Here is a 27,659-nt window from a genome sequence, read left to right as displayed (position 1 = left end):
ACTGAAAATTATTAACATAGTTTTTGAGTTGTTTAAAACTAATAAATGTTTTTAAAGATCACAAATAAATTAATATTAAATCTAGGACTTTCAGGACTATAGCAGTCTTTGGTACTCAGTAGTTAGCAAATTTCTGTCCCAAAAATCTAATATGGAATGCTGCTTTTCATCCTGAACATACCCTGTTTTTCATTTACTCACAATTTTGCATGTCACTGGATACAAATAGGGTCTCTGAATGGGTTTCCGGAGTCTGTAAACCCTTTTGAAATTATATGCAAAATTTTCAATGTGTGTTTTTATGGGGGGGAAGATCTTGGCTTTTATCAGCAACTTTGAAAACATCAATGACCCACAATATTTATATGCAAAAAGGTGACAGAAAGAACAAGTAAAAAAAATCAGTCAGTTGTATGGAATATCAAAATCAAAATACTGTTAATTACAAATCTACCACATTTTGGTAAATGTTTAGATTTGAAGATCAGGATTTTAAGAATAGCAGCCAGAAAACAAGTTGCCAGTTTGGTACAAATGAAAGAGAAGGGAAGGGGGTAGAAAAGAATTCAGATGCCCTGCACAGGAACGGTAAAAAAATAAATGAGCAAACTTTTTTGTGGCATTAAGTGTGATCTTTTCTGTTGCTCTTGGCTGTGACGGAAGGAAAAAAAGGCGCCATAAAATGGGCTGTTAAATATGAACAGTTTAAGAACAAACTTCTGCAACTATATTGCTAGATCATTTACAGTCAGGCACTGCTGAATGATGAGGATGCCTTCTGAGAAATGCGTTAGGCAATTCTGTCGTCGTACAAACATGTAAGAGTGCACTTACACAAACCTAAATGGTACGTGTAGCCCACTACACACGTAGGCTGTATGGCATTAGCCCACTACTCCTAGGCTACAAGCCTGTAAGCATGTTACTGTGAAACAACACGAGATTACATGAAGCACAAGGGGAAATGACGCAATCAGGATATGTGGTAAATGTGGGACACAGGACCTGCTGACCTAACATGGCACACTGTTTTACAACAATATTTTTAATAAGTAGAAAGAGTACACTCTAAAATAACAGTAAAGTTTAGTGTAGTAAATATATAAATCAGTAACAGTCTACTGCCATTATCAAGTATCATGTACTATAAAGGTATGTGCTACACTGTTACATGACCAGTGGCAGGGTGGGTTTGTTCACACCTGCGAAACCACCACACATGACTAACACACTGCTACATCACCATGTGACAGGAACTTTTCAGCTCCATTACAACCACATGGGACCACCGCTGTGCATGCAGTCTTTTGCTGACTGAAATGTCATTATGTGGCGCCTGGCTTGTACTTATGCATGATGTGTAACTGACAACTAAGTCTTTACCTGCTGCTCATGATAGAGTCTGAGAGCCTTTTTTACATTGGACACTTTTGGAGAACGGATAGGAAGAGTTTTTATTTCAGATGCTGTAAGAGTACTCAGATCACCAATTGTTCTTATATTCTTGGCTCTAATGAGTTGTCCCAGTCCTCTTGCCCTAAACAGACAATGAGAGGAAAAGGTAGAATGTCACCATATAGTTTTATACTATTTATTCTATTTGTGATGGCCAGTTGCATTTCCTGATTTAAGTCCAATCATGACTGAATTTATATCTGACCACCGAGCCCAGTCCGAGGACAGGCACACATTTAATCTAATGTAAAACAAGAAATCTGAATCTGATATGTACGCCTGGTCTAAACAAGGGCACTGGAATCAAACTAAGCTCAGTGTGTGCCCCATGCCTCACTGACATTATGCGTTATAAGCTGTGTGACTGGTGGATTAACTTTTGTAAACTTCATCTTATAAAGTAAAATAATACTACTGCTCATTACAGGGTTTATATTATGATTAAATTAAAATATCTATGCAAAGAGTTCAGCACAAAACCTGGCAAATAAGCACACAATTATCTTAGCCATTATGATAAATGCTTCTTATTACCCTATCTGGCCCATCTTCTCAGCTGAATTTTTATTTATTTCTAAACTAAAATATGTGTGAAAGTAATTTAAAGCAACCCTAAATATGAAAACCCTGATCATTCAGTCCTCTTTTAATAAGAGTAAGGCAGAAGCTTAATAAAAACTTACCACATGTTTGACGTAATCTGAGGTAAAATGATATCGACTGGTGCCACACAGTTCACCAAAGCTGGGTAAACACTTTCTGTTGGGCATACTCCAGATTCTTTAGCCATTTCTGCAATCTTACAATAAATTTCAAAAGCCGTTAAATAGAGGTCACCTGACTAAACATGGAAGAAAAAAAGAGCTGCCATGAAAATCAAATCACTTCTTACTAAGCATTTCTTTGAGCTCTTAAGTTTAGGGCTACGTGATCCTGGGGACAGAAATCCTTTGCTTGAAGTGGTATTATGCTAGACAGAAGAAAGAAGAGAGAAAACCTCAGAACCCTAGGAACTGTAATTTTACAACTTTATTTTCAACACTTAAGATGTAACAATTTCTTAAAATTTTCAGAAAAATCTAAAATGTAATGTACTACCTAATCAATTACTTGCTGGATCGTCACTGCGTCTTACCACCTCTTCTCTTCATGTCTGTTTACCAAGCAGCAGACAGAAGAAAAATATATCCAAACCAAAGAAGTTTGGTTTCTTAAATTGTTAATTTTAAGACAAACTATGCAATATAATTCTGTCTGCATACATTTATGTGCGTTTTAAAGCCTACCGCTTACCTTAGATTGTGCAGTAGGTGAAGTTTTAACACTTTTGACTATGGGAGAACCATTTGAAGAATGGGCCCTAACAACAAGACACCGCCTATCAATGTCATCTGCCAATCCTGCTTGATATATTGGATCTGCAAAGGAGACACGGCGAACCTGAAAACATAGGTCATGGTTTTATTGAACAAAGTTAAGGTTTTTCAAAATAATACTATAAATTCTCATTGTAAGGTTACCCAAAATAGGATGTGGGTTTAGAAGCTTAATTGATTTCCCTAGACACCAACTGTACATGGTTGTAGTTCTTTCTAGTGACTGCTTTCACAGATATTACCCAACATCACAGGTCATCCCAATGACCTATGTTCAAACCTGTATCTGCACAATAGAGCAACAAAGAGAATGAAAAAGGGACAGTAGCAGAAATGTAACAAAAATGCGTGCAGCAGTTCAAACTGAATAATCAAATTCTACTAACTTTACGAGCTGACTACACTGAGTGTAAAAAACAAAGTAAAGAGATAAGCACAGCACTCACTGGCCTCGGTATATCTTACTAACCTCTATTCTAAACTCCGAGGGTACTGGACTCATAGCAAATGGGTGGTGATTTTTTGTTTCTTAGCCCCAGCTTAAAGTCATTTTGACCTCTTCTAAATTATTATAAGCTCACTTATTCAGCTATTTGATATAAATAAACAGAGCACTTATATCATGAAATACGTATATAAATGTTTTCTGCTACTGATTCCCAAAAAAGTGGGCAGATTCTGTACATATCTGCTATAGAAAACTAGAATATGTTGTACTGCTGCCTACATAAAAATGAAATGAGTTACTATCAAACAAAATGTAACTAATTTGCATTAACAATCTAAAGCATACTCAAGACCCAGAAACAGATCCTCACTTACATGGTTAATTATCTGCAACACAGGAGGTAAGGATCTACAATGGGGTAGAGACAGCCTCTTTAATAAGTGGGGGGAAACTGGACAGATACATGTAAAAAAATGAAATGGGATGACTTTCTCACAACACATAGAAAAATAAACTCAAAATGGATTAAAGACTTAAATAAAAACATAGTACCCTGACACCAGTCTTAGCAATATCTTTTAGCTTACATCTCCTCGAGCAAGGGCAACAAAGACAAAAATCATCAAATTCAAACTAAAAAAACTCCACACAGCAAAAGGAAACCATCAACAAAATGAAAAGACAACCTACTGAATGGGAGAAGATATCTGCAAATGATAACATCTGATAAGGAGTTAATATCCAAAATATAAAGGAACTCATACAACTTCAGAAAAAAAACCACACAGAACAAATAATCCAATTTAAAAATGAACAGAGGACCGAAATAGACATTTCTCCAGAGGACATAAAGGTGGTTAACCAATACATGAAAAGACACTCAACATCACTAATCAAGGAAATGCCTATCAAAACCACAATGAGCTATCACCTCACCCCTGTCAGAATGGCTACCATAAAAAAACCAAAACCCCAACAAATAACCTGGTGGCAATGTGGAGAAAAGGGAACCCTCATCCAGTGTTGGTGGGATTGCCAACTGGTGTAGCTACTATGGAAAACAGTATGTAGATTCCTCAAAAAAATTAAGAACAGAGCTGCCATATGAACCAGCAATACTACTTCTGGGTATTTATCTGAAGAAAACAAAAACATTAACTTTTTTGTACCCCTACGTTCATTGCAGCATTATTTACAATAGCCAAGATATGTAAGCAACCTAGGTGTCCACTGAGAGATGAATGGGTAAAAAGATGTGGTGTATATACAAGGTGTGATCAGAAACTACAGTGAATGCTGGGTGCCATCCAATGGAAAGGCAGGGATCTTCAATACGGGAAGCGGCTCGCTGAACCTTAGTGAGTGTGTGACAAGTTTCAACTTGTTAGGTGCAGTCAGGTGTGAGCAACAGTTGAGAGAGGGTGTGTTTCAAAGTGTGCCATGAATCATCTTCCATCATGACAACACTCCATGTCACACATCACTTCTGGTATACAGCAACTTCTGTCAAATAAAAACCTTACAGTGTGTCCTCATCCACCTTATTCACCAGATCTGGCACCATTCCCCAAGTCAAAATGCCCATGAAAGGTAAACGTTTTGAATCAATTCAGGACATTGAGGCAGCCACAACAGCGCAACTAAAAACACTCATGAAAGAAGACTTTCAGAACTGCTTTAGAAAGTGGCAAGAACGATGGGATAAGTGTGTTGGAAGCAAGGAGGGGTATTTTAAGGGGGTTAATGGCAAAGTGTCTTTTACTGTAATAATTTTTTTTTATTTAAACATTCACTATATGTTTTGATCACACCTCATGTACAGAATGGAATATTACTCAGCAATAAAAAATAATGAAACCTTGCCATCTGCAACAATATGGATGGACTTTGGGGGTATTATGCTAAGTGAAACAAGTGAGACAAAAAAAAGAGAAAGACATACTGTAAGATTTCACTTACTTGTGGAATCTAACAAAAAACAAATCAGAAACAGACCCACAAATACAGACAACAAGCTGATGGTTGCCAAAAGGGAGGAGGAAGGGAGGAATGAATGAAAAGAAAATTTTTTTATAAATATGTATTAAGAAATAAAAAGCATGCTAAGTAGTTCATAGAACTAATAGAAAGGTTGGTAGGCCAAGCTTGGGGAAGGCACGGGGAATGAAAACAAAGTATACCCAACACATTTATCTTCATAAACTTTTCAAGAACTTCTATGGCCTACATAATTAAACTCAAGATACTTTTTTAAAAAAACAGTAAGATCCTCAAAACAAAAGCAAAACAAAACCAAAAAGGCTCAAGAGGTGTCAAGTCTTTCCAAGGACTAATCTCTGAATTCTCAGTATAAGAATTTTTGGTATATCCCTGGGAAATCTTCACAATGTGCTTGCTAAAGGCAAAATTAAGTGTCAGTATCATATTTATATATACATTTGTATATATAAACACATGTGGTTTACCATAAAATGGTAGGGTTTAATTTCAGAATTAGGTTAAGAAATGCCCGTATCATACCTTTTCAGAACATCTACTCTGCTATATACAGGACAAGTTGAGCTTTGTAAGCACATGTAACTTTTCCTTTTTTTATTTATTCAGTCAACAAATTATTTGCAAGTTACAGGGCAAGGAGGTAAAGCACATATATAATCCATATTTATAAACTAATGAGTTATACTCTAGTGAAGATGGGAAAATAATTATAAATGGAATCACATCAAGAAATTGATGAAGGCGGTGCCCGGGGAGACTTTTTATTAAACAAGGCTGGGATATAAGAATTTATATAAACACTTAAATGTAAAACAGATAGCTTAATGTCCTAGTACAGAGTAAGTGCTAACTAAAACTGATTATCAGATTCTAAATCTGTTTCCCCAACAGTGTTCATAGTGTGTAAAGACCTTTAGTTTACTGCCCTCAAATAAAAGGAATGTGTGTACCTAAACTAGAGGGCTGCAGTCTGAACACCCTTCTACCTGTCCTTTTCGCTAGCTGCTATGGTAAACATTCAAAACGAGTAGTTGTAAGTCTAATCTTCTGTCATTCACCAGACTTCACTATATGGCCAAAATATTCCAATTAAACACGGATCATTAATACTCAGCTTCAAACCCCTACCTTGTTAACAGGTGATGAGATCTCATCCTCTTGGGGTCTTTTTAGTCCCCTCTTTAGAATGCTGCTGGATGGAGAAGTCAAAGGAGACCAGACGCAGCGTGTCTGCATGCCACTAGGACTGTCATTTGCTGACAAAAGCAAAGGATTGAATTCGAGTTTTTGAGGAGATGTATTATTGTCTTCTGCTATCAGTTCCGAGACAGCCATTTCAGATGTCAGAGATTGCGATGCTTCCTCCACTTTCTCTGACGTACGGTGAACTTCCTGTAAAATTTCACCATCATTTCCCATTTTCATTTGATTGTCATCTAATTTTGCCTCTTCAGGTTTACCAAGTACAATATTTGTTTCAGCTTTATTAGCTGTAACCTTTCCTTCTTCGGTGCTCATTTCAAGTGTGTCAGGAGCGAAGTTGTCAATTGCTGTATTTGTTCTGTTTGTTTTGGCTTCCTCAGGCTTACATGCTTCGGTGGTCACATCCCCGTCCTCTATTTCATTGACGTGGTCAATGTCAGCACTCACCTCACCAATCACTCTTTCTTCACAATTTTCCATTTCAGCATTCATTTCAGATGAGCCTGCATCAGATCCATCATTTCCTCCATGTGGTCCCGCAAATGAAATTTCATTCTGAGCTCTTACTTTTACAGGTGTGGCATTGTCAGTTTGACCAATAGCTAAACTAAATTCCTCGGTTATTGCTTCTTCGGCATTCAGTAATTCAGCCTTATCTGCTTCAGATTCATCACTTCTTTCACTGTTTTCCTCTGTTATCGCTTCCTCAAAAATGCTAGTTTTGGCACTCTCTTGTTCAGAGAAGCTAGCTTCAGATTTAACATGTTCTACATCCAATTTCATAGCTTCTACTTCTGGAGTGCAATCTTTTACTTCACATGTATCTGCTTCAACATTAACCATGTTTTCTGTAATTACTTCCTTCATTGGGACAGCCTCTGACTTTTCTTCTTTGATCTCCAAAGTAGAACATTCCAGTGAAATGTCTTTGGAATCATCTAAACATGGGCCATCAGTTTTACATTTTTTATTGGCTGGCTCTTGGCTTTTACTAGACATTCCTTCCTCAGAATCTCTATTAAAAGTTTCTTCCTTAAAATTTACTATTTCAGAAGGAAGAGAGTTTTGTGTATTTTCTTTCAACTCAGTTTCAGATACAATGAATGAATCATTAGTATCATTCTCCTCCTTGAGACCCAAATGAAAATTCACACTGTGATGTTCACTTAGAAGTTTAACCTCAGAGTACGGATTAGTTTTAGAAGTTTCTGATACAGTTACAGGTGTTTGCACATCTCTTCTTTTTGTTTCAGTGACCTTTACATCGTAATATTCTGTATTCATTAACTCAGTGGATGGCTTTTCCTGAGGTTGTGGTTTTTCTCCACAGCAATCACAGCCTTTAGATCTCCTCACCCTCCTGCTTCTCTTATGCCGGCATTCAGGGTTCGGGGAAGCTTTTTCAGAAAGCAAAGAAATGTCTGATGTCTCTACTTGTGAGCATTCTCCCACACTGTTGTTTTCTGTAGAATCTCGCTTATGTAATTTCTTATTGGCATTTCTAGTCCTTAGATTTAATTCTGATACAGGAGAATTTGACAAGGAATGTTCTGCACATTTGTTAGTTTTACTTTTTCCCTCATAAGTATTTGATACATCATCAGAAACTTCCAATAAATCTGAAGACACTGTAGCACCCCGAAGAGTTACAGTATTACTTTCATCTTTTTCATAAATCTGAGATTTTGTATTTATGTCCACTTCAGAATTTGCTTTATAATCATGTGTCTGATTTTCAGGTTTTACACAATCCTGTTTTACCCTTTTTTCTTCTGGATCTTCAGTGTCAACAATGTCGCTATTTTTGTTTTTCCATTTTCCAGATCGCTTCTTTCTCGAACCTTCTTCTTTTACCTCAGAACTATCAGATTCTGAGTTTTCAATGCTGGAAAGTAAACCCTGGGATGCTCTTCTTGTTTGGTACCGTGTTCGTCCCCTTACTGGTTTCTCGGAGGACTTATCTGCAATGTCCTGGGCACTGTCTCCCTCAGATTTAATATTTCCAAGGTCTGGCTTTCTTCTATTTTGGTCAATTTCATCATTAGTGCTGGTTTCCCCCAAAGTCTTCTCATGTAAAGTATCTTTCTCAATTAAATTTTCCTGTACAGTTTGCTCCGAAGTCAGTTTCTGCTTAGGTAACACATCATCTTTTACATGCAATGGACTCTTCTGAAGAGTCTTTTCTTCTTCCTTACGTCTTTCCTTTTTTTGATGATTATTTTCTTTATCTTGGCTATCAGTAGTAGGCTCTGCTATTTCTGAACGTCGCCTTAAAGATCGTCTAAGGGTTTTCTGATTTGGAGCTATCTGAATCTGACTATCCTCATTTATCATTTGATCTGCTGGTATTATGGCTGGGGGTGTATTTTCTTTGGATTCCAAATTACTTCCTATGGTTTTCTCTTCTACAGTATTGTTTTCTAATACAGTATTTTCAATTGTTGGTTTAAGCACTGTGTCCTCATACTCCACTGTAGGTTCCGAGAGATGAGCCTGATTATCTAACGCACATTCTGCTTGATTAAGCAAACGAGGGGGACTATTTTCTAAGGCTACCATGCTATCAATAGATTCCTGAGTGCTTTTCTCCTGATCAGATCTCATTAAGGGCTTAGACCTTTTATTCCCTGGTTGTTCAGCTTTACTCGACCTTAGGCCTGATCGCTTATTTCCATGCACTAGTTTTTCAGAGTCAGATTTTGAAGGAGCCACTTCTCTTTTCTTTGCTTTCAGTGGAGTGTCCATTTTAGTCATGCCTTCTTGGTTATTTTTCACTGTAACAGCTGATGACATATTATTCAAGGGGGACGGACTAAAAGGTCTATTTTCTGAACCATCAAACTTCTCCAAAGTAATAAAGGTTTGCCTTCGACTCGTAGGCTGTGGGGGGGTTCCAGAAATGGTGGCATTAGACACTGAGCTACTACTGACACCTGAAGTGCTTTCTGTACATTCAGTCAACATTTTCTTTGATGAAATTAAAGATTTTTCTCTGGCATCGTTATTACTGCTCGGTATTTCTGGACCGGTTTCAACAGTACCACACACAACATTTGAAAGGGAAGCTTTCTGAAGATGTTCATCCATACCACAGTTATCCTTGACATCTTGAGGAATGGCAATGTCACTCTTCATTTGTTCCACCTGCACAGAAATGTGCACATATACAGATTAAGCAGCAAACAAGTCTGACTTTCTGGGGAAATTTTAGTATAAAACGTTAGTAATTCAAACAATAATCATCAACTTTCAGAGGTGGTGGTAGATGCCCATTAAATTGCATTTCTAATGGTAAATATTCAATAAAGCCTAATAAATTAAACACACACACACACACACACACACAATGACTACAATTCTGCTAATATCTGGTAGTGAGTTAACAGATTATACAATAAAATGAATACAAGAGACTCCAAAATGGAAAGAGATTTTAAAAACCCTGAAATATGAAATAACAAATATACCTTAAATATCATCTTGGAATCTTCCTCTGATTTTTCAGTTAAACTAGGAATTTCCCTGAAATAAATAAATATAAATTAGAATATTGTTTTGATTAAAAATTAGAAAACCATTTATTTCAACAGCAACTGGACCTGGAATCCAGGTGAGCTGCACCCTCCACAACTAAGACTGAAAGGACAACAACTTGAAGCTGAACGGCACCCTCCACAACTAAGATTGGAAGGACAACAACTTGACTTGGAAAAAACAGTCCTGGAAGTACACACTGTTCCCCAATAAAGTCCTGTTAAAAAAAAAAAAAAAGTCTACTTACATAGATTCCTCCTGACTGTACTGAGAAAATAAAGTATCTTGTGAAACATCCAGATTGTTATACATGGCAGGAATATCGCACCTGAAAAATAATTTACAAGTTCAAAGCCTGATATTGCTATAGAGAGAAATTAAAACCCACAATTATACATCTAGTTCTCACTTAAAAATAATATAAAAATCAAGACTTAGAAATGCTTATTCCCCATGAAACCATCTCTCTTACCTTCCCCTCCCGACATTACCACAATAAAGGAATACAGTTTAGAAACAACTGGTACATTACGACACAGCTACAAGTATTATGAAACATAGTTATATACAGTGCATCTTTTTAGCATTAAAATATAGTATAGTATACACAGTATCTTAGTTCTGAATACAAAGTTATAGTTTGCTGCCTGAAATCTAAGTGTGACTACAGAATACCCAATTCAAAATAAAAGGACTATAAACCTTTTTGTTTTGAGTACTTCTTTCTGGTGCTCAGTTAGTATTCTTTCCTTTGCTTCTTTTCCTTCTGGAGGTATAAAGACAAAGTCAGTAGAATTTTCTTCTTCCAAAGGCATTTCATTCTTTGCTTTTGGAGACGAAGAGTCTAGTTTCATCTGCAAATTTTAAAAAAGTAAATGTACACTTGAGTTGCCAAACTATTTTTCCAATACTTCAAAAAATCTCTTTTAGCATACCAAAAAGTTTTCTGATAATAACTAGAAAGTTTTAAGTTCAAACCCATACAATATTCCTGGTTAATAACAACTAGTACTATTTCTCACTTTCATTTTGCCTCTAATACTCAGAAAATACAAAATTAGTACACCTCTTTAAAAAGTAAGGAAGTGTGTGCTTACCAACAAACAACAAAGCACGGGCAACTATGTTTTTCAGGCCAACACACAGAAATCAAGTGGTTTGGCAGGAGAGTGTATATGTAGATCTCAAGGCATAGCATGAAGTAGTCAAGTGTAAGTTGCCAAAATAATATGCCCCACATACCAATAACACTAGTATTATAATGTTATTTTTAGAAATTTTCAGCACGATTATTTGCTTTCATTCTACTTCACCGTTGCTACAAGACTACGCTGTATTATTTTTTTTAAATAACATTTCTTTCTTTCATTTTTGTCTGGGCCATGGTCTCAAGATTCTAGAATATCCCTAATGGAAGACAGAATTATTGTCCAAAAATCAGTTAACTGGCAACTAATAAGATATTTAGTTTTAGATTTGAGGTCAAAATAGATTTCTTACCCAGACATTCTGTTTCTATTCAGTAACAGAAGTTCTAAAATAGTCTCCTCTAATGCTATGCTGTAGCTATTCGTATCTAGGTTCCTTCCACCCTAAGGGGGCTGCCGCCTAGAGTAACTGTACTTAATGGATGCTAAATATCACGCAGACTTAACTTTCATAAGAAGGAATCATCTCCCAACGTTTCTAGATTTCCGTGCCATCCTAACAGTCTTTCCAGACCAAATTCATATATTCCCCTGCAATCCCATCTTTTATTTAGTCTTGTGTAACAGCTTTTTTCCCCAATTAGAAGTTTTATGTTCTCGAGATACCATACACTTTAATTTAAAAAAACTATATGAAATAAACTCTGGAAAAACATACTTTGGCTGCTGGTTTCATATATTCTTTTGTATCCTTTGGTTGTGCCAAAAAGGAATCTCTTTTTCCACTTGATTTTCTTTCCATGCCACTTATCTTCATATCTAATTGTGAATTTTCTGTCTAATAAAATAAAACAATTTCATTACGTGCAAACTGTTCTATCTATTTCTTCTTTTCATGCTTTGAAAATTCCAACGTAATGAATACTAATTTCAAATTTTTGGTTATTCAAACCTACTACAATCATGTCAAAGAAAGGCACTAATTCAATAACAGCAAATAGGTTTGCTATCTCCAACATATATAGTAGCTGTTTTGCACCACTTAATTTTATGAATTCTGAAATTTAAGACATACCACATAAATACTATAAAAAAATTAATCAAATTACTGGACTCAAATACCTCTCCTATTACCGGAAATAATTCTAAGAAAAATCAAAGCTTTAAATTTTAAACACGAAATATAGCATGCATGATAGAAAATATTAACTGTCATGTCCCTCCCAACATAATATAAGGCTTTTCCAGGCCAAAGTACAATGAACGAGTATTGAGAAGTCTATAGATAATTACTGATAATTTTTATTTTAGCCAAATACCAAAACTAAATATAATTATTGGCTACCTATAAAACCTTTTCTCTTACAGGTTCTAAACAAAAAACAGCTAGATTCAATTTGTTGTTGAAAAATTTGCCTAAGGTCTTCTAACTCGTGGGTACACAGTATCCATGCCTTTAGTCCTTAACCTTCAGAGAGTAATCAAGTATCATCAGCCAAAGTAACCTTGGTCAAATGGCGATGTAATAGCAAAGATGTGTTTGCCTGACAGAAAGGATTCAATGGAAAGAAAGGAGAAAAAGGGCAGCTCTTCTTAGACATTGACTAGTTAACTACTACTATTCCTAGTTTATCTAAAGCAACATTTAACCATGTATTTTAATAATTACAGCCTTTCCAAAATAATACATGAGGTGCAATAATAGTTCAAAGATCATCAATGTACATGAATCAAAGGTTACTTACGTAACAATCTATGGTGAAATTTATTGTCCTTAATTCATAAAAGCATTTTAAGCCAGACAACTGACTACTGGGAAAAATCCTGTCTTATGAAGCTTCTCTGTTGAGGATGTACTTGCTTATCACTTCAACAAAGGATTCTAAGTTGTTGTCCTTTTAAAAATTACACTGAAATCCAATAAACAAACACCATTCAAAAGTAAAGAAACAACAACAACAAACTTACTGAATCTGCATACGGTCCACTGGATTCCTCCATAATTTCAATATTTTCCAAACCAGGCAACAGGAGCAGAAATTTTTGTTTGGCTTGTCTTAGTACTGGTCTTTTAAAAAATACATAAATATATATACCTTGAGTCAAGCAGTACTGGTAGCTACTGATGATGTTAACAAGAACATTTTAATTCTATTTTAGAGAGGCAAAATACCCAACCTGAAGACTATTTCTTATTCTACATACACAAAACTGGGAGAAATTACTAGCAATATTTAAATTTGTTTGGCTAAACTCTTCAGTTCCCAAATTTTCATTTTTAAAAACTTTTCAATTTCTCCCAATTTTTATTATGAAAAATTTCAAGCAACAGTAAACTATTACATTAAGTACCCATGTGCACATCACCTAGATTTAACAGCCATTAATTTCCTGCCCTTTGCATTTCTTTTATTAAGGATAATTTCAAATTATTTTTATGTCCCTAAAAGCAAGAGATTACTACTCTAAGGACCAATCGGTCAAATAGTTTAATAACGACCATGGACTCCAAATAACAATATTTCAACTAAGAAATCCTCTGCAACGATTCCTCATAAGACAAATTTATGTTAAAACCAAAAAATACATTACATGATCACAATAGAATAACTGTATAAAAGTTTTGTTGTTAGCATACTTTAACTCTTCAGGATAAACCAACATCGTCACTTTAGCAAATGTAGCATTCCAGAACTGAGCAGTCTGCTTTCGAATCTGTTTATTCTTGTGCAAAAATATTATGCATAATAATGGGGAGATCTGTTCAAGCAGTTCACTGTCGTAAGTTCCAGTGTAGCTGAAGTGTAGACATGCAATAATTTCTCCTAGAAGCTTTTCTAACTAGGAAAAAGGAAAGTTTATTAGGGCCACACTTGGAAATGTTGCTTTTAAAACACGAAAAACAAAAGCACAAAACATACTGAATTAAACAACTCACAGAGTGTGTAACTATTTCAATTTTTAAAATTCAAATGGCTTTTAAAAACTCCCATGTATCACTTTAAACATATACTCCTCTTCATAAACTGACAAATTATCAGTGAGTTTACTTTGATTATTGATTTTACAACCTTATTTCCCATTAAAAGAAAAAATTATATTTTCACATCAATTCTAACACAATAGTTATGTATACAAGTTGTTCATATAAAACATTGAAACCATTACCTCATATATAAAGGGATAAAATAGGAGTTGATCAGTTATATGAATTTAAAGCAACATTATTAAACCCTTCTTTAAAAAAACTATCCCTTGAAAAAAGTGAAAACTTTGTTGTGAACCAGCGGAGAAAAGAGTGGTCCAGAGGGTACAGATCAGTGCTCCTCAAAGTGCAGACCTCAGACGATCGGGAAATTGTCAGAAATGCAAATTCTCAGGCTCCATGCAACTCTAAGGCTAAAGCCTAGAATTTGTTTTAACAAGCTCTCCAGGTGATTCTGGTGCAGACCGAAGTTTGAAGGCCACTGGTATAAAGCATACAAATTTCAGTACAGGGAAAGAGGTCCAGAGAACCTGATTTAACAGGCCTAGGTTCATCTTCAAACTCTGAAAAATAGCATTTTTTTCAAACAAACAAAAAGGATAAACTATTCTTTGTTTCTATGTCATGTTATTAAAATGTCCAATAAAGTGGAAGTTAAAAGTTTTAAAATTAGAATTATATTTAAGAAAGACAATTATTTAAACCCAAAGCATTTTTTTCATCATGAAAGTATGTTTTATCAGTAATTGTCTATTTTTACCTTGTTGTTCATACAACTATACACTTTAGGAACTTCACCAAGCCTGGAAAGAAAAAAAACAGAGTACAATTTATGCGATAGAAAGTTAAACCTGAAAGTATCTTAATGCAGCCATAAAAACAAGATATGTATAGTGATATAAAAAGGTGCGCCAAGACTTAAAAAACCGTCAAATTGCCAAATGATACAAAGCTACCTTTAAAAAATGAATCACAGAAAAACATCTGGAATAGACCATAAAGTATTAATAGTAGTTACTTATTTGTGAAAGTATGAATTACTTCTGATGAAGATCAAGAACTATAAAAAAGATTTGCAAAAAGCTAATAGATTTGGGGTTCTAATCTGTACTTTATAATCTGTTCCTAAAACTTTCTCTGTGAGTTTAATTTACACAAGTCCTTTCAAAATGCTTTTAAAAACTATGTTATTTTTCAGATGACTGTTTTAAGGCACTGCTTGGCTCAATTCAATGTAAATTAATACAAACTTTGGAAGGGTAATTCATAAATTTAAATGTACATACTCTTTGATCGAACAGTTTCACACTTCAACGACTTTGTTCTACCGAAATAGTGGCAATTGTGGACAATGATTTATGTTGCTCAACTGCAATATTATTAGTTATGAGGGAACAGGCTAGAGAAACATACCATGTTTCTCCCAAAATAAGACCTAGCCGGACCATCAGCTCCAACGCATCTTGGAGCAAAAATTAATATAAGACCGAGTCTTATATTATATTGCTACAAAAGACGCGTTAGAGCTGATGGTCCGGCTAGGTCTTATTTTTTGGGGAAACATGGTATATATCCACCAACAGGAATTTGGGTGAAGAGTTTCATGGAACCCTATGCTTACATTAAAGAGAACAAAGATTCTTAGGTGTATGGTGCAAGCAAGATCTACACAAGTATTTAGTGCAAGCCATATACTTAAGTGTAAAATAATACATCAGGTATGCTTTCATATACATCACACATTTAATAGGTATGCTTGTTTGTATTAACCAGTCTAAAAAGATATGCACAAAAGGGGGTTGGATTAGATGCAAAATAAAATGCTTGCTTCATATTTAGGTATTATCCTCTCCACTAAATTGTAAAGAATTACCACCTGTAACAACAAAGCTGATAAGGAAAACAATGCAAGTTTGCTACCTAGATCTAAATTATATTAACTTCGAAACTACTGGGCCCAAATACTTACTTTGAGTTTTTGTAAAATAATGCCAGGGGGCTTGTTAAAGTTGCAAATATTTTTCGGATCATAAAAGGCAAAGAAATATGTCCGAGCACACTGGAAAGAATGCTGAGGACTGCGTTGCCCACAGTGAGGAGAGTATCAGAATGTGCTTCCTTGAGGCTCAGAGTGTGGAAAGAATAGATGACTCTCACAATAAGTTTAAATAAAGAAGCCAATTTCCCTAAGGGCTCTTTCTTCTTTTTGGACCAATCTGAAGGTCTCTTTGGTGCTAAGATAAAATTTAAAAAACAGAATTAGAGACAAAAGAAAACTGTTTGGCAGATCTTTAAGAATTCCTGAAAAATCAATCTACTTTCTCTAAGGAATTATAAAATGCATTTCAAATTTTTATTTTGTAATCTCAGAATTTCAACAACTAATTTCTAAGAAAGTACTAAATTATATGACAGGTTCCAAAATTAAATTTTAAGTCAGTTTAAGAAATAAGCAACAAAATTACCCTTAGAAATTATTGCCTCCTGGTTCATCAATATAGTATACTGAATCCCCAGAAATAATACTAAACAAGCCAGAGCCAAGTCCTCAGAAAGAATACAAAAAAAGGCCTAGATTTAGAGAAAAAGATATATATTAAAAACACTATCAGACTTTTATTTTGTACCCTTCTTAGACTCCATTTCTCTTCAGATACCTGCCTACAGGAATAATCCTGTATTTCTCTTAAGAAAAATCATACCCATTCCAAAAATACCTTTGTTTCCCTCAAAGAATCCATTTTTTTTAGGGTAAGGTATGTCAGATTTAAGAATAAACTCTAAGTCAGTGCTTGCTAATTAAAAATATCTTGTGGTGAAATGAAAAACAAGTGCTAATACTAAAAGGAAGTCAACTTCCCTCCCTAGAATCGGTTTCACAAACATTAATATAAGTTGGAAAGGCTGCCCAGAAATTTTGGCCAGGATACTGAGGCTGAGAAGACAGCCAGTGAGTCGAGACTGGTTACATACAAGAAACTGATCAAATGGTAAATATATTGAAGGTAATGGGGACCAGCTTTCTCACAGAAGGGAGGTAAATACAGAAGAGGGTAAGACTAGAATAAACCATATGATACTAGATAATAATGAACATACATCTGGAGAAACAGATAGTAACTATGTAGTTCACAAACACTATTTCTGCCCTCTGTCCACTGAGAGGATCCAGCAGCAGCGACACCTTAGTGTCAAGTACCAGATCTTAACTTCTAAATGCCATTCTCAGCTAAAAGGAATCATGTTCCTTGCAAACATAAACTCTCACTTTGGGAATCATAGTGTTTCAGAGAAAAGGCATCAGTGAATGATTAACTCATGGCTAAAAGTTTGTTGAGATATGGGGTATTTATGTATCTCAAAGTAGTTGCTATAACACATTAATACTTTAAGTATTTACAGTGGAAGACCTGGCAGATACCGTCTTAATCAAATAGTAATGTTATTAACATCACCAGTAAATGGGACAAACTGACATTATGAAAAGAGCATGATTTCTGCAGTATCCCTATAAAGAAATCAATGAAACCTGAATCTAATCTTGAGGGAATATTGAAAAGCCCAGACTGAGGGATTCTCAAAAGATAAATGTGCCTGTGCTCTTTACTTTTGGAGGTTATAAAAGACAAGGCCCAGGAATTATTCCACATTGAAGACTTGTCTAAAACATAGTTTGAAAAAGTTCAGGAAAAAGAATGAATAAAATGTATAAACTGGGGGAGGATAAAGAAAATGCTATCAACTGTTACTTGAGGAATCTAAGTAAAGGACATAAGGTATCTGTATATAATTCTTGCAATGTTTCTATAGAACTGAAATTAATGTAAGTTATCAAAACCCCAATACATATCCATTAATATTTTATTTTAACTATTTCTAATTTTTATTTCCTCTCCTCCTCACCCACTGGCACCATTTTAGAAATTTTCCCCCATTTCCATAAATATAAACATCAAGAACATCTCTTGCAAAGCAAGGAGTAAAAAGGACAAAAGATCATTTGTAATTGTGGATTTAATTCTAACCTTTCTGAAGTAACAATATAGATAAAATCATGTCAACATAGAGCTCATCATTGTGGACTTACCAAACTTTAGTGGTTTATAAAATAATTTGGTATCATTTGTTATACAACCTTTTTATAGTTATGGTATAAAGAGAATTTTTATTTTTCTGACACACTGAGGTAATCAGATTAGGTCCCGGTTCAGCCTGAGAGGGGGGCTGCAATCAAAAATTTAAGCACATCTATAACCTGTTTCTGTGGCATTAAGGCTGAGAAGCTCAGACCTGTAATACACTTAGGCACTTAACATGTTTCTCTATAATTTTAGTAAAAACAGAAATGGAAAAACACACACACACACACACACACACACTACTAAAAATATTCTATGCTCTAGAAATCGTTACACTAATTCGATTAGATGAATTGGAATTCGAATGATAGATCAAATGATAGATCTCATTAAAGGAAAATTAACTATGTTCCTAATTTTCATATAGGAAAAATAATAAATATCAGTATTTTTCATTACTGGAAGGTTATTTTCTGTATCGTATAAACATAATCAATGGTGGAAAAACTGAATTTCAAAGAATTAGTAGATTAAAACAGTTCAGTAATTATTACAATATAATTTAGAATTAACCAAGGCATTCAGTTTTAAAAATCATACAACTTATTATGTTAATTGTCCTAATTTTAACTAAAATGGTAAAAACTAAGCTAAATTTTTAGAATCAGTTTAAATTTCCCGTAAACCATAATCAATTAACCATTGTCATGACCTTCTATTCAATTTAATGTCAGCTTAGGAATTATCTCAAATCAAGCTACTAAACAAGAACATTTTAACAAATGTTAAAGTTTCTTGTCCAGATAATCCCTTCCACTAGATGGAGTATGTCAAATCACTTGTATTAGTAGGCAATCTCTAGACAGAACGATATTTATCTTTCTGCATTATAAAAAGGAATAAAGACACTCTGTGTGTATGTGGGAGAGAGAGAAAATGATCATGAGTCCTAGCATAGTAACTGACATAGTTACACAATATTAAAAGTAGGTAAAATGAGGTGGCAAAAGCCATTAAGATTTGCTCTGACAACAGTTCAGACAGCCATGTTTATGAAATATTGGGTGAACAAATAAAGTTAAAGAAAATACTTACATTTAACTTTGGTCTGATATTTAATATTATATGGTGAGAAGTCGATGCAATCAACCATTACAGTAATAATATGAACGATCCTATCCAAGAACAACAAATTCTAGGGAGGAATGGAAGAACAGTTAAAAGTATTGTACTAGAACCTTTCAACTACTAGCATAGTTCTCAAAAATAGTAAGCAGGAACGAAAACAAATATATAAGACTTTCACTCCCAGATTGAATATAAGAACATACATGTCATAGCTTATACCATATAAGCTATATCAAGTACATGGTTATGAATATTTCCCCATTAACTGCTGTGCCAAATACTATACATTTTGTTACTCAACATTTAGAGAAAAATAATTCAGCTTTAAGATGTCCATAAACTCAGCACACAAACCAATAAATTGAGAATGAAAGAGCTAGGGAAGGCAGTGTTCCCTGATTAACCTCTGAAAACCACATGGAGAGCCAATACAGATGACAATCTACACACTCGTGTAGAAAAAGCGCTTCCTTCTTGATTACAATTACAAGTCAAAGCATGCCTGTGACTCGTTTGCTAGCAAAGCCAGAAAAGAGGGGCTCTCTCCCCTGGATGAGAAAACACATTCCAGCTACAAACACTGTTCAACGTTAACACCTTTATTGACACATGGGAAAAAACGTGAGAACCATACTGTGAAGGAGTGCCAAATACCAACAGAATTAATCCATGAGCAAAGGAACTAATAACAGAGAAGGAACCTAACATCCTCAAAGGTAAGAGGAAATCATATCCATTTAAAAACATTAAATGTAAAAACAAAACCATTATAAAATACCTCAGAACTTCTAAACTACAAAGAAATGGACACAGAAATATCAAGTTCCCAGAAAGCAGTACTGAAAGCAAAACAGATATAAAGAAAAGGTAAAGAACACAGATGATAAACCCAAAAGGTCTAAAAACCATGTAAAAGGGTACTCAAAAGGACTGACGAGCACCACCAAAGCAAGGAAATTTTCCTGAGATGAAGACACAACTCTTTAAATTGAAGAGCCTATCAAGTATTTAAAAAGATAATTTAAAAAGATGCCCCAGGCCATGCCCTGGTGAAATGTCTACATTCCAAAGACAAGAGAAAAATTCTAAAACTTTAAAGAACAAAAAAGACACTAACTTAAGAAAAAAAAATAGTATCAAACGATGCATTTTCAACAGACACGGAGTTAATGAACAATAACTTTACTTCAAAGGTCTGTGACAGAAATTTTCTGGAACCTAAAGATCCTAACTAATGAACTGATTACATATTGGATGAGGAGATATCAGTCATATAAATATAAGTGTGCTGACAATTAGTCCTTTTTTTCTTAAAGAATAAAATATGGTGAGGCAAAGCCAAGGAGGAAAAAACTGGGATATAAGAAACAAGAGAGTAACTAAACATCTTCAATTAAAAAAGAAATTTCCAAGCTTTATGATACTGTATAAATAAGTATAAGTAAAATTCAGATTTTTAAAAAACCTGGAAGGTGGCAAATATAACAATGTGTGGAATGGTGATATATCATTATCTTCACTGCTGGGGTAAAGTGCTACAGAGTTAACACTTCGAATTGAGATTTAAGAGTAGTATCTGAAAAAAATAGGATATGTAATATAGAAAACATTAGAAAACTAAAGTTTTCTGTAAAGCCTGATTAAAATGTAGGAGATAAAATTTAAAAAAAAGATGTGGGGTGGCCAGTTGGCTCAGCTGGTTAGAGCACGAGCTCTTAACAACAAGGTTGCCAGTTCAATTCTGGCATGGGATGGTGGGCTGTGCCCCCTGCAACTAAAGATCAAAAAGGGTGACTGGATTTGAGGCTGAGCTGTGCTCTCCACAACTAGACTGAAGGACAACGACTTGACCAAAAAAAAAAAAGTATAAGAACACATACTCTATTTCTTATTGCATGAGGATTAAATATACTTATTAAAACAGACTCCCATGTTTACTTATATGCTACATAAGACACAGAAAGGTTAAATAAATTGATATATACAAAGAAAATCCTAAATTCATACAATGGCATATGTAGCATGCAAGTGAATGAACTCAGTGAAACATGAACCTCCCAAAAGACATACAGTATGATTTTATTCATATGAAATTCAAAAAAGGAGCAATGCTAAACATATACATACATATATATATATACATACATACATATATATATATATATATATATATATATATATATATATACATAGTACGTATCTATATAGTAAAAACATAAAGAAAAACAGAAATGATTATCAAAAAAAGTCAGGATAGTAATTCATCCAGGGGAGAGGAGGGCATTGTGATTCGAAACAATGCAATCAGGAGAGCTCGAGGTGCTGACAATGCTCTATGAACAGTCCTTGGTGATGGCTACACAAGTATTTCATTATAATTTGTTAAACTTAATTGTTTAATGCAATTTTCTTTACATAGCTTAGTAACTTAAAAAGTATATTAATTTCAAGTTGATAAAAATGAAGAAAAGGCACTCACTCAAGAAAAGAGGAATTCACTGCAGCATTATTTACAATAGCCAAGACATGGAAGCAAACTAAATATCCAGATTGATGACAGGATAAAGCTGTGGTACAAATATACCATGGAGTATCACTCAGCCATAAAAAAGAAGGAAATCTTGCCATTTGTGACAACATGGATGCATGGATAGGATGTCGTGCTAAGTGAAATAAGTCAGACTGAGAAAGACAAATACCATGGGTTCTCTTACATGTGGAATCTAAAAAACAAAATAAATGAACAAACAAAACAACTCATAGATACAAAGAACAAAGTGACTGATGGTTGCCAGAGGAAAGGGGCTAGAGACGGATGAAAAAGGTGAAGAGATTAAGAAGTACAAATTGGTAGTTACAAACTTGTCACAGGGATACAAAGTAAAGCACAGAGAATACAGTTAATGTTGTAATAACTATGTATGGTGTCAAATGGGTAGTAGACTTATGGAGTAAACACTTAAGTTATATAAATGTCTAATCTCTGTTGTGTATCTGGAACTAATATAATATTTTCTGACAACTGTTAACTGAAAAATTAAAAAACGTCATTACCATGAAGACATAAGTTACGAACCTTTATGTGTGACAATATAGCTTCAATATATATAATAAACGTGTTTAAATATAATCACATTTACAATCAACGAGACACTTCAATAAAAAATCACTTCGAAATGGTCAATTATAAAACTACAACAAAGAGTTATAATGTAGAGCATAGATCTCAAAATTACAAGTCATATAGAAAATACTCTCTGATCACAAAACCAGAAAGATAAAATAGCCACACACCAATAAACTATTCTCTTGAATGAAAAAGCACCCTTCTAAATCACCCTATTCTAAAAATGACATCAAAGTTAATATTCTTCTATTACTAATAGAAGTAATAACAGTCTTAGATGCCTATAGTGGGTAAGATTTTAAAAAGTCAGACAAGCTAGAAAAACCAGAAAATAGAAACAAAAACACGCAGTGTGTATAAGTAATGACGATAAGTAATATTTAAAATATCAGCATGTTTCTAATTATATTTTGATACGACTGGATTTGTCAGAGTGACTTTTAAAATGTAATGATCAATAAAATATAACTGGATGGCCAGTTCGCTCAGTGGTTAGAGAGTGGTGCTCATAACACCATGGTCGCCAGTTCGATTCCCACATGGACCAGTGAGAAGCAACAGCTTGAGCTTGGAGCTGAGCCGCCAGTGGGTGGCCGGATGGCTCAGCGGCTGGAGTGAGGTGCTTATAACAGCAAGGTCGCTGGTTCGAGTCCCACATGGCCAGCGAGCTGTGCCCTCCACAACTAGATTGAAAAATGATGACTTGACTTGGATCCGAGCTGCGTCCCCTTCTCCCCCCGCAAAACACACAATGACTTGACCTCCTGGAAAAACACATTGTTCCCAATTTAAAAAAATTAAATAAAAAACAAAACCAAATGCTGTTTAAGACTTAAAATAGGCAAGCCTTTGATTATCAAGCACAACCAAGAAAACAGGAATAAGATTAGAACAAAAAGAGTAACAGCTATAGCTATGGCATTCTTCTGACACTATTTAAATTAGAGAAAAACAGCAAAAGTTACAACTTTCTAAATCAGCCAAGAGCTTAGTACTTCCACAATACAAAAATTGGACAGTGAGGAACTCCAATCTCACTAATAAAGATGTATGCAAAAATCTTAATACAATAATATGCAATGTTTTAGAAGAATTTCACTGTGAGCAAGAAGAGAATCCCAAGGACACAAGATTAGTTCAATATAAAGAAATGCGTATCAGCCAACATCTTTTATATACAGGCAGACACCGCTTAACATCAGGAATACATTCTAAGAAAGGTGTCAGGCGGTTTCACAGCTGTATGAACATTACAAACCAACATGGTATAGCCTCTTACACACCTGGGCTATAAGGTATACCACTGTTGTGTATGTGGTCTGTTGTTGACCAAAACTGTTATGTGGGCACAAGATTATACTCCAGCAGCAACCAACTATTGGGGGACAGAGGTATTGGAGTGGGGGTACCATTTTTAACAGCTGAAAAATAGTTTTAAAACTACCAAAAATCAAGCAAGTTAGGTTAACTTGAGAAGAACTAAATACATGAACACAAATATTCTTGGGTGGAAAGATTCAACATTATAAAGGTGTAAATTCTTTTACACATTAATCTATGTGTAACCAACCAATGCCAAGCAAAAGCTCATCAGGGTATTTTATAAAACTTTACAGCTTCTTAATTTCTTCCAGAAGACAACAAAGATGTGAGCCTAAGCAAGACAATATTTAAAAGGTGAAAACAGCGTCAACCTTCTCCGTAACAGTTATAAAAGCATTCAACAAATTCACTGTCTATGTGCCATACAAAAGCCAGGAATACATATCAAGACAGAATGTCCCTAACCTCATATAGTGTGGGTGAAATAACATCCTGAAGATACAAATGATATTGAGAGTAAGTGCCACAAAGGAAATATCAAACTATTACGTATGATAAAAATAAGCCTAATTAAATAAGATTCCTCAAATGCACAGGCCTCATGGGCAGTTGTTTCAGATTTTTACTCCAAGTGCAACAAAAAGGTACAGAAGTCTTTTAAGTGTGACAAGTTTAAACTTTCATTTTTTAAGTCACTCTGACAAAATCTATCATATCGAAACTATAATAATCAGAATTGTGACAATATTTTTTAAAAAGAGAATATTATAAATGCATTGAAAAAGCTGAAGAGACAGATTTCTAGCTCTTGGTAGATATCTGCACTCTTCTCAACAGTGGTAACCACTATCAAAAGCTAGAAATCCATCATTTCAGATGAAAAAGAAATGCTGCAGAGTAACAAATACAACTGGCAAGAACACTGTATTCATGTACATAGCTGAGTAGTAATATGTAAATTATGTGTAAATTTAAAAAAAGAGGTCTGTTCTAGAATGGTACAGACCAAACTGTTGACAGTTGTCCTTTTTACAGAGTAAGGGAAAGAAAATGAAAAGGGACCTATGTAAGTCTCCCAACTCCCAAAGGACTGACTTTAATGCTCTAACAGATGTGAACGGCAAGGTCCTTATATTGATAATCTAGGTCACAAGTAGGTATACAACAGAGTAGTAAAAGCCCATCACTGTTAGTGGTCCTGAAACATGGGAGTCCAAAAATAAAAAATTTTCCCCCCAAAGCTGTTACTTGTTTTATGTATTACCTTAGTCATTTACAAACTAAAAGCATTAGTAAATGATAGTTTACAAATGTTATCGCTATTTACTTGAAAAGAATCCTTTAAATATAAAAAAGGTCAGTATCGGGATAAACTCACTGAAAAGCCTTCATCTTCCAAACTGGACATTATCTTAGACGAAAGCTCCTCACAGCACAAATTGTCTTCTGCAGTTGCCACCAAAGCAGCACAGCGGGCAAATGATCTATATAATTCTGACCAAGTTTTAAGTAAGGTCTTCATGGTGGCCTGATAACAGCAAAAAAAGTTTTAAGTGTGTATCTACATGTCAAACACTTAATAAAAGGCATCTTTAAAAACAGTGTCATGTAAGTGTCATAGAAGAGACTGGCATGAGGTAATAAGTTTGCCACCCTCATAGAGTTCTAATCATAATAATGCCACAAAACCAACAATTACTTAGAGTTAAAAGGAACTTCTTTCACCATTTCCCTTCTCCCTAATTAAGTCATAAGGAAGTCTTATTTTAAGAAAAATTTCTGTCGAAATTCATTATAAAGGGTGAAATATTTTCCAAAAAATGCAAATCCCTGAAGTAAAAATTTGAAATTGCCTTACCATTGGGAATTTTTGTACTGAAAAAATATGGTTTATTGGTAAAGTCAATGCACCATAGATAGCACTAAAATTATGTTCTAAGGCATCACCTTGATTCACTTCATTGGTCTGAAACAAGAAAAATACTGGTTAGACAAATTACCATCTAATTCTAGTGTCATAAGTAGTAACATCTTACTATATGTAGTGAGTAGAATTGGGTCCCCCAATGTTGAGACAGGTGTTCAAGAGATGATGAACTACTAACGTGTTAACTATGAATGTGATCTTCTGTGGAAACAGGGTGTTTGCAGATGTAATCACGTTAAAAAAAAGTCATATTGGATTACCGTAGGCCCTAATCCAGTAACCTGTGTCTTCTAGGAAAAGGAGGAAGACACGGAAAAATGCCATGTGGCAATGAAGGCTAATGGAGTAATGCCTATACAAGCCAAGGTTAATCAAGAATTGCCCGTGACCACCAGAAGCTAAGCGAGGCATGGAACAGGATCTCCCTCAGAGATCCTGCCAACACTGTGATTTTGAATTTCTGGCCTCCAGAGCTTTAAGATAATAAATTCCTGTTGTTTTAAGCCACCACTTTGTGGTAATTTATTACAGCTCCTCTATGAAACAGTGAAATCTTTTAAGTCCTGAAAAAGAATCACAGAGGTGACTCCAAAATCTTTTTCTATATACAGAATGTAGCACTCAAGCAAGGACTTATGAAAAGGGCCTTGCTAACCTTCAAACAGTGGGAAACTATTTGGCAATGTAAACTTATTTTCTTCCAGAATACGTTTAATGGTGCGCTGCCTGAGTAGCCAAAATAAGGGCTACTGCACTATCACTTAAATTCTTTGGAGTCTTCACTTCACTTGAGAGTTACAGTGAAATATTTCCCAAAGAATAATACCACTTAAGGACTGATAAAACAGTTGACAAACTACTAATAGTGACAGAACTTGAGCTCCATATCCAGATTACTGATTTAGGGATATGGCTTCACCAAGATGGATTCATTCACCACGGGAATCCTAACACACAGTCTAGTCAAAATGACCATTATTAATCCCCACAGTACAAATACTAAAAAACACCTCAATATAAATATGAGAGTTTATATATAGCACATGTGAGCCTTCTGGCTTTATAACGAATATTGGAGAAAACAGTCCAGATTAGTCCCCCTTAAGTTATACTTTCTTGAATAAAGCAGAAATGCAATGAAGAGAAATCAACTAATCTAAAGAGCAGAAAATTAACCAATCCCACAGGAAAGAATTACTTAACATCTTCTATTTAAATTCAAACTTCTATTCATTTCCCCATGTGCAATTTGGGGGGATATATAAATATGTAGCAGGCTTTTATACCATACCTGATTAATCAATTCAGTTAATGGTGTGACTATAATACTCCACATTCTCCAGAGATGCTCCTTGTTTTCCAACTGCTTTGCATTTTGATTAATAACATTTAAAACAGAGTCACTGAAAGCTAGTGGTGAAGTTGGACCAGAAAGAACACAACCTACAAGTGTCTCCAGATTAAGAAAAAACCTGAAGAAAAAATTTTGAACCACACATTAACCTGTATTTTTTGCCTAAATACATTAATTATACTGTAACAAAATTCTAAATATAACTGACATGGAAACAAGGAATGCATGTAAAATCTTGCTTTTGATTTTAATTTAAAAAATATTTGATATAGTATGTTAACGCAAAAGAATCTTGTTCATCACATAACCATCTTTCCAAGATAAACAAATATTTTCAGTTTAAATTACCTCTCATCTTCTATACCATATTCCAAGAAATTATTGTTGAAAATTAATTGAATTAAGAACAAAGCAGGAGTTCCCTAAAAAAAGATGAGAATGTAGTCAATCTTCTCGTTACAAAGAGTGCAATCTTGTTACACTTGTTTTCTACAATCAATTATGTGAAGCTTGATCCTTTTAAGCTTGAGAAATTTAACTTTTGACATTACTTAGGATATGAAATAAAAAGAT

The 27,659-nt window shown here is 34.7% G+C and overlaps 1 protein-coding gene across 3 annotated transcripts in view; it reads right to left on the bottom strand.

Annotated features, from left to right (window-relative positions):
- The window catches only part of RIF1 (replication timing regulatory factor 1), a 54,290-nt gene that overhangs the window by 7,251 nt on the left and 19,380 nt on the right, over nt 1–27,659 (bottom strand). For 2 of the 3 annotated variants that reach the window (XM_081052075.1, XM_081052076.1), the window contains exons 17-34: nt 27,435–27,508; nt 27,024–27,204; nt 25,664–25,771; nt 25,184–25,333; nt 19,323–19,422; nt 16,118–16,382; nt 14,909–14,951; nt 13,801–14,003; nt 13,131–13,230; nt 11,881–12,000; nt 10,717–10,868; nt 10,262–10,342; nt 9,948–10,002; nt 6,406–9,624; nt 2,749–2,895; nt 2,348–2,425; nt 2,139–2,254; nt 1,384–1,537 (exon numbers count right to left, since the gene is read on the bottom strand). In XM_081052075.1, the coding sequence (XP_080908201.1) occupies nt 1,384–1,537; nt 2,139–2,254; nt 2,348–2,425; nt 2,749–2,895; nt 6,406–9,624; nt 9,948–10,002; nt 10,262–10,342; nt 10,717–10,868; nt 11,881–12,000; nt 13,131–13,230; nt 13,801–14,003; nt 14,909–14,951; nt 16,118–16,382; nt 19,323–19,422; nt 25,184–25,333; nt 25,664–25,771; nt 27,024–27,204; nt 27,435–27,508 (5,346 nt within the window). The remainder of the gene's footprint in view (nt 1–1,383; nt 1,538–2,138; nt 2,255–2,347; nt 2,426–2,748; nt 2,896–6,405; nt 9,625–9,947; nt 10,003–10,261; nt 10,343–10,716; nt 10,869–11,880; nt 12,001–13,130; nt 13,231–13,800; nt 14,004–14,908; nt 14,952–16,117; nt 16,383–19,322; nt 19,423–25,183; nt 25,334–25,663; nt 25,772–27,023; nt 27,205–27,434; nt 27,509–27,659) is intronic. The other variant, XM_081052077.1, reaches the window with a different exon arrangement.

This window comes from Rhinolophus hipposideros (assembly GCF_964194185.1).
Source record: "Rhinolophus hipposideros genome assembly, chromosome: 6".
In the NCBI taxonomy this organism is placed as follows: domain Eukaryota; kingdom Metazoa; phylum Chordata; class Mammalia; order Chiroptera; family Rhinolophidae; genus Rhinolophus; species Rhinolophus hipposideros.
This window is presented reverse-complemented; position numbering and strand designations above follow the sequence as displayed.